This window comes from Aethalodelphis obliquidens, unplaced genomic scaffold (genome assembly GCF_003676395.1).
Source record: "Aethalodelphis obliquidens isolate GAN/ISIS:26980383/991018 unplaced genomic scaffold, ASM367639v1 scaffold4, whole genome shotgun sequence".
Lineage (NCBI taxonomy): Eukaryota > Metazoa > Chordata > Mammalia > Artiodactyla > Delphinidae > Aethalodelphis > Aethalodelphis obliquidens.
In genome coordinates this window covers 11,379,290-11,394,980 of record NW_020837948.1, presented here as the reverse complement: position 1 = coordinate 11,394,980, position 15,691 = coordinate 11,379,290, and the positions used below count along the sequence as shown (strand labels likewise).

Here is a 15,691-nt window from a genome sequence, read left to right as displayed (position 1 = left end):
GTATCATTCTAGAGCATCATTGTAAAGCTCTGTTCTAGTGAAGAACATGAGAGACCATGCACCCAACCCCCTCTTTTTAGGTAAACCTTCTGGGAAGCAGGGTCCTTTTCCTCCCCTTGAGAACCTGTTCCCAAGGTCCCGCATTGCTATGACAGTTCTGCCAGTTATTTTGCCATTTACAGCCCTGATTCATTTCTGTTTCCTTAGCCCCTTAGGGACCTCACCAAGGTTACAGCACACGGAGAAGATATAGTAGTTCACTTATTTATTTCTTCTTCGGAAGTGCAAACAGTCACCAAAAACTATTAGTGACTTCACAATTCCATATGATTTTAAAATCCCATTTGTTTTTTTGTTTGTTTTGTTTCCCAGGATTATTTTAAGATTTTAAGTTTTAGGCTAATCACAAAAGACCACTGCCACATTCTGAAATGTATATTTCATGCTTTTCCTTTACTCTGAGTCTCAATGCCTATTACCTCCAAATGATCACCTTTGTTTTGCCTTGTATAGATGAACAGAATTTAAATATTACAGTCTGTACACTTTGATTCCTTCCTCTGTTTTCACTGAGGACTGAATATTTTTAAGCAAAATTCATAAGGATTTTAAACTCCTAAAATAAACGAAGTAATTGAGAAACACTGATTATCAAAATGGTTAAATTCTCAGATACTACTGTGGTAAGAAATGTCTACCCTTGAAAAGTACTTTATATTCCAACTTAGAAAACACTTTTAATTTTCAAGGGCTGTAAGATTACCTTTGCTCAACAGAAACAAATTATTTCTTACTATTCCAAAATAGAATGATTTGAGTTAAAAACTCACCTGGGTGCTAACATGAACTAAATGGAGGTCTTTGGCTAATTTTTACAGAAAATATTAAGCTTATGGCCTATTTTTATTTGTTGGTTGATGAATCATGCAGTGATACATGAAGAGCAAATATTAATAGCAAAACAAAAATAGTCAATCAAATCTCAGTTTGATAGATTGTAACTGCTTATGTATGTGTAAGAGGGGATGTTTTGTATGTTGTATACTTATAATCTATTTTCTGGCAGTAAAATCATTCTTAAGTCATATAAGTAGAATAAATATATCAGTATGTCCTGGTGTTCCAAAAATAACCACGTGGTCTATCACTTAAACAAGCACCAAGTAGTATGTGCTAAGGCAGGACTGATGCATATGGTTATACCCTGCACAACCCTGGGGTGTGCTATTTACTTAGATTATGTGAATGGTACCCTCTACAGTTGGGCGGTGCAAAACCTGTGCACCTGTATATAGGGACCCTGGGCTAAGCTTTATTTAATCATTCTGATCTTGTGTCTCTGTACACAGTTTAGAATGATTGATTTTTCCAAAGCACCATATTTGGCTTACATTTTTTTCATAGTCATAGTGCACTTAGATGTTTTCAATTTTACTTGGGAAAATTGTGATACTACCTGTCTCTGTTCCTGGCCTCTCATCTATATTTTATAACAGAAGACCTGAACCCAAATCTGGTATTTAGGGTTATGCTAATTACAAAACACATACATGATTATTTGCTAATAAGATGAATAAATAAAAGAATAACCTCAAAATGGTTCAATCCCCATGGTCCTAAAACTACCCTTAAAAGATCATCAAAACTCTCTTCATTGCCAAATACAACAGTGGTTTTGTCCTCACTGTATTTGATTTTTTTGCTGCACTTAACACTTGACACTCCTTTTCTCTTGAAAGCATACCGTTTCAAGGCTTCAGTGCCATGTATTTTCAGATTATTTTGCCAGCTCTCCAACATTACTAATGTTGCTGGTACACAGGTTTCCAGCTGCACTACTCCTGTTATCTTTTTACTCTTCCTGTTGTTCAGCCTGGCTGACAATATTCACCCTCATGGTTCTAATAAACACCTCTATGTTACTGACTACTAAATCTCTAACTCTAGTCCTGAACACTGCTCTTAGCTTGAGACCTCTATAATTAAGTACCAGAGACACCTAAAACTCAACATGCTCAAAAAGAGACTCATCAACCGCTTCCTCCCAATCTCCACCTTCTCTTGCATGTTAATGATGCCACCGTATATCCAGTGTTGTTCGGCTAACAAGGAAGGAAAGGGGGAAGCAGAGACAGAAATCACAACATTTAGGACCAGAAAGGGAAGGGGAGTCTTGAAGTGGTCCAGCTCAGCAGTAGGTTAAGGGAGCACATGGAAGAGCATGCACACAGGAGAGTCCGTTTGGAAATTAGCTTTACTTCAAAAGACTTTTTAAAAATCATATTCAGCTCAACTTGTTCCTGTAGTCTAAAAGCTATTAGAAAACCAAGAATTAAAGAAGCATGAGCTTACCTATGCAATCCCCATTTGCATCCTGCTTGTAACCCATGTTGCATTCACATCGGTAGCTAGAAACAGTAGGTATGCAGCGTCCATTTAAACAGAGATTAGTATGGTGCTTACATATATCTATTGTCTGGTTCAGAATAGCTAGGGAAAATTAGAACACAAATGATATTGCATCATTCCAACATGGATTGCTTTTCTTAAAGTCGATTTTTAAGAGGATATTTAATAGTATATTATTTAGGTGTACATATCAAAAGCCCACATTATCCTATATTTTATTAAAACTTTAACGTTGAGAATCTAAAAACTATTCTTGAGACACATGGTTGTAACTTGCACTTGTTAATATACATCTGGAAACTTTGCCCATAACGGTGTCTTTTTAAAATTTCAGGAATGTTCTACTGTACATTTGAATGCTTTCCATTTCTTTTTTTTTTGTAGTTGAATATTCAGATATAGTAAATAGGCAATATGCCAAAAAGAATAAACATAACACTGTAGGACATCATTAAATATTATTAGCAAGAGCAGTTATTTTAAAAAGAATGAACTGAAATGTCAAGCACACCAATGCCAATTCTGGCAGTTCTCAATTTCTTAAGTTATTCAACAAAAAAGGGCGAAGAAAAGAAAGATATTTCATTATAATATTTGTATAGGCACAGAGCAAGATTTATTCAGTCTATCTCAGTTGAGAAATGGTTCTGGAAAACAATTCAAAGGTTGTATGATCAGGGCAGCTGCAAGCAGCCAAATGAAATACACTGGAACCGAAAAACGTGATCTTTAATGGTGTCATCTGGACTTGGAATATTACCACGCTCTCATCTCTATTTTCAAAGAGAACCTGGGTCACTCATTCTTTTCTCCAATTTAGAAAGTTTATGGAGCATAAAAATAATACTTTCCTAAGATTCTGTTTTACTATATTATGTTTTAGACCTTGAAATAAGTTTCTGCACACACACACAGACACAAACATACTTTGGCAAAAAAGTTAGATATTATAAAATTATTTAAGGTGGAAAACCAAAGAGTCTATGCACAAAGTGAACACTCACTTAGTCCAGTGATGATGGGCCCCTGTCCCCCGGCCCCTACACCGGCTCCCCCAACGCCAGGAGAAAAGCCATTGCCTCCAGGAATGGGAATGAAGCCTGTCCCTCCTGGGCCATAGCCATTGCCATTGCCACTTGGAGCAAAGCCACTCCCCCCAGTGCCTCCAGGTCTGGAACCAGCACTCCCTGGAATCCCTCCTATTGGAAGTCCATCCATGCAAAGTCTGCGATATTCCTCTAAAAGAGAAGAAAGTTCAGTTAACCACAAATGAATGGATTTCTGCATAATAAAGGCAATTTGTGTACTGTAATAATCATTTTAGGTTATCCTCACTTGATGATATGAATAAGTAAGTTATTATCTTAATAAACATTTTCAATGCTAGCAGTGGCAGAAAAAGATACAGATGTTTCAGAAAAAATTAAAATATGTATACCATATTTTAACTGAGTTGCATAACCAAACAATTATCTACACATTTTGATTTTATGTCCCTAAGTGCAACTCATAAAATTCCAGATATAACTGTAAATGCAAGAAATTTACTTGAATGGATGAAAATTAAACCTTTAAGTAATTCATTCTGTATGTTTGGTTTTACTTAAATCTCCATCAGTATTGTACCTACACATTTTTCCTACCTCTTCTCTTCTCTTTAAGGGATTAATATGGCTTCAGAATAATTTTTTTCTAATGTGGATTTTTAACAGAAGACAGTATTTAGTAAACTTTTAAATCTGCTCATTATCTGTCCAAGTATCAAAGCTGAGGGAAAAGAAGCAAGAATATAGTGATTGCCTTATTTCCTTAACTGTTCTCAAAATCAGGGCACTATATAAGAAGAAGTGAAAACTATTTAGCTCAAGCAATTGTCTGAGTATTGACATTACTATCACATACTAGTGGAATGATGAGTTTCCAAAATTATATACTATGCATTAACTCTGCTTTTAAAAAATTTTTACTATTCAATTTTGGAATTTCATGGCTTAGAGATTTAGGAAGAATGTGCCTTAATTTTTTTCTCCATAATAGTACATATAGATACATATCTCTATAAGCATATTTCAAAAAGTGTTATTATTTTTCATAGTATTTATAATATAACATGAAGATAATATAATAACATATTATCAACATACCTTTATGTGATAAACACTAATTGTACTTAACTATGCATATTATATTAACAAGAGGAACTACTTCTCATTCATCTTAATTTCCCAGTATAGCTTCAGGTATACAGCAGTTAATATAGCAAAGTGAATGAGAGGTATCCTCCTACCCTTGTATTCTTAATTTTTAAGGTCATTAGAAAAGAGAGGACATATCTTTAAGGATTGGGACACTATAAGCTAAGGGCATTCCTGAAATAAAGTATAAATGAAGGCCAAAATTTGTTATTCAAGCTTCAAATAGAAGATTAGGAGGTTTTAAAACTGAACTGAAATACTGACATTCCAGATAATTATTAAAAATTCTTGCTTAAAGTCAAGTAATGATCAGTTTTTAGGAGTTTTTCTAATATTAACAAAATGGATATAATAAAAACTGATCCCAATAACCAATGCCACCCTAACCCTCACAAAAAACACCCAAGTCATATTGAAGACACTAATAGGAATGCAAACATGACTTGTCTTTAAGGGAAACACTAAAGTACATTATTGTTACTAATTTTCCTAACACTGTCTGTCCTGAGGAACTAGCAGCCAGCAGCTCACCAGAGCCTCTGATGGGACAGGCTTCAGGAATGGTTCCAACACCCCAGCAGCGGCCGGGCTCACAGCAGCATTGCATTTTTGTCATTCTGCCCGGAAGCTCTTGTGCACAGCGACCATTCACCAGGCCGGAGAAACATGTGCCTGTTCTCTGATCTGAACGTATGAAAATTAAATAGAAGACATGACAGAATTACCTGGAGTTCACATCAATTATTTCACATGTTAGGAGATGCTAAGCGAAGGGAATTATTTTACTTAATTTCTATTATATCTACTCATTCGTTTAATTTCTATCACATTTATTCATTCCTTTACTTATTTACCAAGCAAATATTCACTGAGCATCTATGCCATGCCATATCCCAGGCATACAAAAATGAAAGACGTGAAGCAGATATGAGCCAACACTGCAGTGAGAAGCCACACCCAGACAGACCCAGAGCTTGAAGGAAAGCGACAACCCAGTCTCAGCCTAGACTGGTCAATTAGTCACCCAGCCAACCTGCAGACATGTACTGCTGTTCACTACTGAGAGTTTTGTGGTTATTTGTTACCCAGTAATATCCACCTGACGCAGGTGCTATTTTAGAAAGGTTGAGCAGAACAGCTCCTTTGAGACATCTGAGAAGAGACTTTAATAAGATGAGAGCATGAGCCACACGGTTACCTGAAGGAAGGGCAGTTCAAAGAGAAAGAAGGAGATGTGCTTGACATATGTGAAAAATGAGGAACCCATGTGACTGGAGAAGAGCAGGCATAAGGGGGGTGGAAGACCCTGAGCTCAGAGGCATACAGAAGGCAAGAGCATGCACAGCCTGACAGACCATGAGGGAAGGACTTTCGGATTTTATTCAGAGAGTCAAAAAAATGTAAGTCTAGTTTCACTATATATTGTTTAACTTTTATCCAGATGCTTCCAAGAAGTTTTGTCTGTGACAAGAAGAAAGATGTACCACAACAAACAGGAGCTGCATGTCACTGATGAAGATGACACCATTAATTACAAATAATGCTATTAATAGGGAAGGCCTAAATTTTTTACACTAGATATTGAGTTTAAAATAAATATATTATTTCCTTGAATGGTCCAAAGTATACCTCAGCTTGCTTCTACGCTATTGTTAAAGAATTGGTTTGAAGGTACTCCATGTAAGAATCAGAATGCCTTCCATTTCCCAAAAGAAAGCCAGTATGCCCAAGAGCAAAGTACTAAATGTGATGTATGTGTGCATACTTAAAGGCACTGCAGACATTTCATAAACGTTACAAGCTGGGCTTGGATAGGCTGTCACTGGGAATAATTTCACAGAGAGGTTTCTACTCCCAAGAATGATCCAGAAAATAGTTTTTAGGATATTCATTCCAGGAACCCAAAGTATCATATTCCTAGATTTACTTGATTGCTACACTCCTCAAGAATAGGATGTAAATTAAGATAAGAAAGTCCTAAGCTCTTTACAGTAATCACTGTTACAAAACACATTCAGGGCTACATGGTAGATTGACTGTATTGATCTCTTCAAGGCTCTGTAAGGAGGAGGCTGTACCATAAGACTTGGGAAAAAAAAAAAAAAAGAAGAGTCATGGCTTTGAGTCAGGATACTAGGTTTACATCAAAATATTATTACTGTTGATTCTGTAACATATCTCTTCTTCTTTATGGAACAGGGCTGATGAGAGAATTAAATAAAACAATATATGTTCTGTTTCCAGCAGAATGGTGTATTAGCTACCCTGAGTGTCTCTCCCAATTGAAACACCCTGGATAAAATATGAGAAATTATTTTAAAATATACATCATCTTGCTGACATCAAAGAACGAAAAAAACAGAGTCTCAAAATGAAGTGAAGACAGGAATCTTAGGAGGTAAGTTCACACCTAGCTTTCGCTTTAGGGTTTCTGCAAAACTCTGGAGATTTTGATTTTCAACTCTGATAATTTCACAAGGGGTTAGAGCCTAAGATATAAAAGCCCAGATTCACCTCGTTAATGCAAAATGTAATAGGAAACTCCCTCATAAAGTAGGAGTCCCAAACAGCTATATCCTTGTTATGTGGCTAATGTAGAGGAAGGCAGCTAAGAGACTTGCCTGTTTATACCTCAGTGCTGGGTGGAGGGAAAAAAAGATTCTTCCTAAAAATCTGAAACCAAAAGCTCTTTTTCACACAGACAGCTCTGATGTCAAAACATTAAGTTTGTGTTCTGAAAAACTTCAAAGGAAGAATATAACATAAAGAGGTCTCCAGGTAGGGATATTCCAAGTAACTCGCAAAAATCAGTACAATTGAGGACTTAATACTGACATAGGTCTCAAAGAATTCCCATAGATAAAGTTCTAGGAAAAAAGGAGTAGCTAACAGCAAAGTAACTAAATAAGTAAGTAAATAAATAATGCACAGAGAAACAAGGCTCAATGAACAAAAACTAGCTGAATAAACAGCAGGTTTCAGATACTGGAATGGTCAAACCAATTCTGAAAATCATTGTTTTTAATTAATGATGATTCATTAAATATTAATTAATAATGAAATAATCTTTAATCTGTTTAAGGCAATTAAAAATCTAAAAATGGGAACAGTAAAAACAAGCCCATAAACAATGAAAGAAAAGATGTAAAAGACTTCAATGAAACTTCTATAAATGAAATGATCATAACTGAAATAAAATGCTTAGTGACTATATTAAGCAGTGTATTGCACATAGATGAAAAGAGAATTACTGAGCAGGAAGATATAGCTGAATATATTATTTTAGTGTTGTTCAGAAAGTCAAAGAGATGGAAAATGTTGAGAAGAGGTTAAGAAGTATGCAGGTGAGGGTGAAAAGGTAATTTGCATCTAATAAGAGTACTAGAAAGAGTCATAAGCAGACAGTTGTGGGAAGGCAACAGTCAACAGATACTAGTTTACAACTTTCTAATGATGTTGCAAGACAACCTCAGATCTAGGAAGTCCAATAAATCCAAAGAAGGAAAAATAAAAAGAAATCCACAGCTATCCATATCACTGTGAAACTGCAGAACAACAAAGAAAAGGTGAAGATCTTAAAAACAGCTAGGAAGAAAAGACAGATTATCGGCTAAGGAATGATATTTAAGTCAATCACTGACTTCTTAATAGCACCAGTGGATGCTAGAACACAATGGAATAGTATCTTCTGTCTTCTGTGATAAAATAACTGTCAACCTAAAATTCTGTACCCCAAGAAACCAAAGGGAAATTAAGTTCATTTTCAGGAAAACACAGAGACAATTTTCTACCAAAAGGTTCTTGCTAAAGGAAATTTTAGAATAGGTGTTTTAGGTAAAAAGGAAAATAATTCCAATGGAAGGTTTGAAATGTATGAAGGAATAAACAGGGAAAATACTTTTAGATACATGGACAAGTACTAAAATATCAAACAATAATAATAATGATTAATTTGTTGCAAACAAGGGAGTGACAATTGACTAGAATTTTTAAATTGGAAGAGGGAGATCAAAGTGTAACCATTCTAATATTCTTTTATTATTTAGATGTGGGTAAAAATACAGATTAATTCTAGGCTTTAAGTTACATATGCATCTTCAAACAGCTAGGATAAGCACTAAAACCACAGAAATAAACTACGTATTTCTAAACAATAGAGGAAAAAGAATGGGGTGTGGAAGAATGGAAGGCAGGAAGCCTGAATAAATCCAAAAGAAAGCAAGAAAGAGAAAGTAACAAAAAAGCAAGATAAATGGGAAGCAAAAAAGAAGATAATAGAAATAAAAACAAATATATCAGTTACTGTAATAAACACAAATAAATTTAAATCTCAATTTAAAAGACAAAGATTTTAAGACTATGCCCCCCAAAATTTAGATTTAGGCTGTTTAAAGAAGCACATTTAAGACAAAAGGAAACAAAAGATTGAGAGGAAACATATCCAAATGGCATATATTTAAACCTTCCTCTCCAACTCACAAAATGTGATGCCAAATAATATGAAATAAAATGAACCAAGAGAAAATATTTAGAAACAGACCAAGAAGAAAAGAAAAAAAACTTTAGAGAATCAATATACATCAAAAAATGGTTCAATTCACCAGGAAAATATAATACTTTTAAACATTCATCACCTTATAACATAGCATCAAAATACATAAAACAAAAGCTTAAAGGGCCACATGGAGAAACTGAGAAATCTACTACCAAGGTGGTACATTTATACAACTCTTTCAGTAACTGATAGACACAGTAGATAAAATCTAGCAGCTCAAGAGAAAATTTGAACAGTACAGTTAACAAGTTTGATCTCATATCTATCCAACAACTGGAGAAAACACAAAACTTTTTCAAGCCAACATGGAAGATTTGCAAACCAGGTAAACTCCTTACACTTCTAAACAACTCATGTGTCAAATACAATACCATACTGAAAATAAGGTAATATGTAAAAAAAATGAGTAGGGGCTCATCAGGAATCTGTACCAGTCTCAGATTTTGGGAGTCTGCAATGTTATTGTGAGGGCTCCACAAATTTATACTTACATTGAACACTGCAATGCAAATGAAAATGCCTCATAATATACAGGCACTATTATGGTTCCTACTGATGGAGATTCCATTGTGACTAATAAAATACAAATTCATTTAAAATTATTACTGAACATCCAGTAGTTTTTCTTTCATTATGTATTTTCTCAAAGATATTGGGTTATCATCATGTGTGGATCTGAAAACATGTTTGATATTAAAGAGGGGGGTCTTCAAATTCAATAAACATAATTAACTTCTGTCCTACACAGTTTGGAAACCTCTACTCAGTCTTATAAGATGTGTTGGAGGAAACCATGTCATTGTTGAGAAGGTGGAGGGGCAGAAAGAGAAGATTCGAAAGTAAATCATAACTTTTTTCCATAAATTCTATAATTAGTCTCTTCTAATAACATCGAGGAGGTAAACAATCTACTTCCAATCCTTTGCATCAAAAACAGATCAGGATGAGATACAGACACATGTAGTGTGATGTCTCACAATTAAGGTCTCTCCAAAAATACATTTCAAAAGGAAGACAGTGGCTGAGAGTTAGGTTCTTTCCTTTGCATATCTGAATTGCATGGTGCTTAGAAAGTACTGTGTTGGAAGTGTGCCATATGGAAGAATAAAAAGGGGCACCCTATAGAACTAACTAAGAGTTGTCTAGGCACATCATCCCTTGAAATAGGGAATTATTAGGGAAAAAGGCAGAAGAAGCATATTTATTACACCATTAGGACAAATCCTTCTAATGCTTGGTATATATTTAACTGTAGAATTGATATGTCATAAGTAACAAAACATGTCTAGTCCTCTAATAATCTCCTATCACCCTCGCTACACTCCCAGAAGAAGATTTACATCAAGTCTTATTTAAACCCACACTGAGGAAGAGGAAGCAATCTGTCTCTTCTGATTAAAATATAAATCTATCTTGAAACAAAATAATGGTACTCTTATCAGAGTTTGTTTCATGGCTTGACATTTAGTCTAAACTTCATTTACGTGAACTAACAGTTAATTATACAATGTGATGAAAACTTGGTAAAAGATGGAGGTGGGGCTTACCTTGAAAAAAATACATCTCCTGTTGAATGAGCTTTGCTTATTAAAAATGAAGGGGTCTGCCAGAAAACCCTGATGAGGTTAGCTCAGGTCAGAAGACTAGCGACAGTAGGTGTTCAGTACATAGAAACCATTGCCTCAGACATCAGCCCCTCATACTGGAGACCTGCACTTGTCTCGCTGAGAGTCTGGCGCCAACCTGAGTTCCACTTGATTAATTCTGCAGATTCTTGCTATTCCTAAAACACTTTCATGTTGCTTTTGTGTTTCTATCATACAAGACTAACTAGAACTAGGAACAATGAAAGAAAGAGAACGACTGTGGCTCCTAGGTTTACTTCTTCCTTTAAAATAGTGAAGTTTGTCTTCCTCATTGTCTAACCTTCTCTTTCTAGGACATTCTTTCTTAATTAAAATTACTACCCCTGTTCCACCAGTCGCCTTTTATATGATTTTGGGGTTAAAACTCGAACACTATACTGTTTCATCCCTGTCTCCCTTCCTCCATTAGTTAAACATTTTTAGGAGTTTTGGTTTATCCTTCAAGCATTTGTTGCAAATGCACGCACACACATGTAATCAACACCCATCATCACAAAGAGTGCTGCACAAGGACAGCATATCCTGACCATCACTGTCAGAAGATCTTCCTCATTTCGCTTAAACAGTCTTCCCTCGTCTTTTGTCTCTGTACTGCTCAAAATTCTTGATGGGCTCCACCATCCTCAGGATCAACCTGCAACTTCTTAGCATGGCAGTTAACGAGCCTCAACCATAGAGTCTTCATCTTAACCCATCTTTCCTGTTTTGTCTCCAACTACTTTCTCACTCAGCTCTCTTTGCCAGACAAGCTCTCCTCACCGTCTCCAAGCCCCCTCACTTTCAGCATCTGTACGGCTGCTGACACCTTTCTCTTCGCTCAGTGCGGTCTTATTCCTTTGTTTAGCTGTCATCCATCTTTCAAAGTCTCTATCAGTGCTCACTTCCTTGAGAATTTTGACTATAATAATCAGGACTTTCTTTTGGACTTACAGCACTTATTGGCTAAGAAATTATTTAGCAATTAACGACCCACTGCCTCAAACTGTCTCTTACGTTACTACTTTTCACATTATGTTTTCAGGTTTTGTTTTCTCAAGAATACTCCATGGCAATACTGTGCACTGAAACTTTTGTAAAGCTCAAGGAAATGCACAAGGATATTGTGGCAACATCATATTACCTTAAGGAGTTCTAAATTCTTACTTTCATTTTCTGAACTTCACTTGCTGCTGACTGTCACTTTCCAGTCCCCCAAATAGGGTCCCTGCTAGTTCTGTGTGCACGACAGTAGCTGGCACATTAACCTGCATACAGAATTTGCTCACGGCTGCTTGTCAATCATTACTGACTCGCTGACTGCCAGTCACTCTTCTTGCCTCTACTGCAACGTGGAAATTAGGTATTAATAATGCCATGAATATTATAATGACATTGAATTACTAAATGATATAAGGGTCATTAAGTTGTGCTATTAAAAATGCTTCTAAGAAAAAAAATATTAGGTATGGGTGGACTCTTTTTCGAAATGACATATGTTAGTACTCTTTGTTAAAAAGGAGAGCTGTTTCCAGTATATTTTTTAAAACTTGATGGAAAACAGGAGATAAAATCAAATTAAGAATTTGATTTTTATATTTAGCATAAAATGAAATGGGAAAACTATCCTCATTTATAATTAAAATGCCCCACTAAACTCTCCTGCCATATAAAGCTATTTCCTACACATGAAAGAAAAAGGCAGTTTATTGATGCTTTATAATGTTGTATAGATTCAAGATGTTTTGATTAACTAGAATAAGGGATTAGGGCAGCATTCACCATGTGCCACTCTTAAAATAAAGGTGCAGATAACATGCAGTTTCTTACTTAAGAAAAAGCTTTCAGTTCATCCAACTCATTATTGTTAGCATACATGTGGTTACAAAATAAACAGCATGGAAATATTTATGACATATATAATTCAATCATAAATAAATTCCATCTAAGAAAATACAGACTCAGATTTTAAAAAATCAAAACCAAAGATCTCTTACATATTAAAATGCTAGATTTATTTTTTTCATATGTGGAAAACACATACTTATTCCAAATGAAACATAGTTATTCAAAAAATTTTTAAGCTGCTTATTACTTAATTTTAACATTGGTTTTACAATTTTGGAACGTCATTCTCCCCTCCTTAGGGGCTTTCCTCTATTCCTGTGTCAGGATATTGATACTGAAATGAATGGGAACTCATGGTTAGCAAAGAACTCACTGTGCCTCAGGTCTCTGGAGCTCAAGCAGGCTTTCTCACCTTCTGAGCATTGGGGACTGTAACTCAGTGCCATCATATCATGTCCAGCAGGATGCCAAATGATGCAAAGCAGTTATTAACCAACATTAAATTCTTACATTCAATGTCATCTCATTCATTCATTTGCTGGTTTGCCTATTCATTCAGAAAAGATTTACTGAGCCCAAACTTCTAAGGAAGGGACTACATAAGGCACAGGGGACAGAAAGCTGCATAAGGCAGGACCTAACGGAGCTCAGAGTCTGGCCAATGAGTAAAGCACAAATACCTGTGACACTGTGATAAACCCAGAAATGAAGGAAATAAAAAATATTACAGGAAGGGCGGATTGATTTTGCCTGACAAGAAAATGTGGGTTAAGCAGGGATGGCTATAAAGAAATGTGATACCTAAGTGGGTACTTAAAGGATGAGGTGGGTTTTAACAAGCATAGAAGGGGGAAATCAAGATGCTTCAGGCAGAGGAAGTACTGTGGGCAGTGTGCTCATGTACTGCAATAAGAGAAACGTGAGTGTGAGGTATAAGTGGTTAGAGACGAGTCCTGAATACAGGCTGGGTCAGGCTCTAAAGGGCTTTGGAAGTCCAGTAAAGGCTGATAACTTTATATAAAAAAGCAAGAGATAGAGTTTACCATGATTTAATGGTAAACCAAATATCTGACATTGAAGAAAACAACCTCAAAAAATCACTGGGGATCTTGATCATCTGAATATGATGAAAAATACGCTTCCTTTTCAATGCAAAAAAATGAGCATGTGTTGACTAAAGAAAGACTTAGAAACTTAAGAAATGAGAGAGAAAGAAACAACTTAGAAATCTGATATAAAACACTAACATTTGTTACGGCAAATTCTGCCTTCTTACTAGTTGGTCTAGTTGTACAATTCATTCCCAAAGGCCTTCAATTACTCCACATTGTCTACCAAATAAAATACATACATCTTATTTGGCATTTTCAGAACTTCATGGTGATAACCTCACTTATGTCTCCAGCCACATTTCTTTTAGCCATTTCTAGAATATAAGTTTCCTTGAGTCAGGGTCTATGGCATCCAGCCAGTGATGTTCAACGATGACTCCCAAACTGACATTTTTCCAACAGAGTTGAGTTCATGCCTATTTCAAGCTGATGACTGCATATATGCGTGTATGTATATGCACATTCTTTTCCTATACAGTTTAAGAAAATTAAGCCAAGTATAGGTAGTTCTACTAATTTTCAATTCTGTTAAACTATGTTAAATGAATCAGACTTACTATGCAGTGAGCCAACTGGTAACACTGACCCTAAAAACAGCTAATTTGCTCAGTTTTATAGACTTAACGCCTCTATAATGTTTTACCTAGTGTAAGATAGAACTCGGATTCATTCGTGAAGAACAAATAATTGTCATTCAAATCTCATAATACTCCAACGGGAAAGGGAGGCTCCAAATGGACATTGTACTTTTCAAAGCAGACTGTCAGAGTGGTGGTAGAGAAACCACTCATGCTGGACACCTTGATATCTAGGCACAGGGTCTCTGTCACCTTAAAGCAGATAAGGAGACAGTGTAGAACCACAGGTAACACAGGTGCAGAGAGATCTGGATTCAAATCGTGGCTCCATTTGTCAGCCCTGTAACATCATGTAAGTCACTTTACCTCTCTAAACCTCAATTCCTTCATCTATAAATCAGAATAATTATGCCTATCACACACGGCTATTTTAAGGAGTACATCTTCATTCTCCTATACCTCCTCCTTCCCCTAATGATAATAACAGAAGTAATAAGAAATATTTTATTGAACATTTACTAGAAGAAACTGAAGTATAGACAGGTCAGTAGCTTACCCAAGGCCCCACCACTATGTGATAATGAGGTGATACAGATGTCCAGTGCCTTACACGTGGTATGTATTTCATAAATGGCAGCTGTCAATTTTACTACCACTACCATAGCTTCTTCTTTGACTGCTATTGCTACTTTTCTATTACTATTTACGATGACACCATAGTATTCTGAAGGCAGGATCTCCATTTCTCATGTTTGCTGTTGCACGGCCATAGCATAGTGTTTGGCATATCAACACATTTTATCCAGTGAATTCAAGACTTTTTACTGGTGGCCTAGGACTTCTAGCTTACATCCTGAACCCTCTGTTATTTCCTCTCTTCAACCCAGTTCACTTGGACATCCTTTGGATTTACAAAGTCCCTGGAAGTTAGTTGCTCACACACCCTCCCAGTGGGGATGGGAGACGGTCATTGCCCAGACGGTCATCCTCCAGCAAACTAAGCAACTCTCGTCTTTGGGTGCTGCTTTAATTTCCCTAATTCCTGTACTATATGAATCTTTAGTGCTCTTAAAGTCTAAGGCTTGTTCAAAAATAGATTACCTACACATGACTCTTTTATCTTTCTAAACAAAAGAGAACATGAAAATATATACGCCTTTAATTAAAATATGCTTAAAACAAAATTAAAGGTATCGATTTCTTTTCTGTAATAACTATTTTCACTAGAATAAACACATGCTAAGTAAATAAGACACTACATTCATGATTCATAGCAATGAAAGAACACTTAATTACTACATTTTGTCTCCCAAAGTAGATTTTTAAAAATCTTTCTCATGCCTTTGTGTCTGTTAACACTTGGCAAGAGCAG

The 15,691-nt window shown here is 35.8% G+C and overlaps 1 protein-coding gene across 1 annotated transcript in view; it reads right to left on the bottom strand.

Moving 5' to 3' along the window:
- Window positions 1–15,691, bottom strand: part of FBN2 (fibrillin 2) — a 240,178-nt gene that overhangs the window by 104,043 nt on the left and 120,444 nt on the right. Inside the window, exons 9-11 of the mRNA XM_027098697.1 lie at window positions 5,136–5,288; window positions 3,414–3,647; window positions 2,353–2,490 (exon numbers count right to left, since the gene is read on the bottom strand). Coding sequence (XP_026954498.1) covers window positions 2,353–2,490; window positions 3,414–3,647; window positions 5,136–5,288 — 525 coding nt within the window. The remainder of the gene's footprint in view (window positions 1–2,352; window positions 2,491–3,413; window positions 3,648–5,135; window positions 5,289–15,691) is intronic.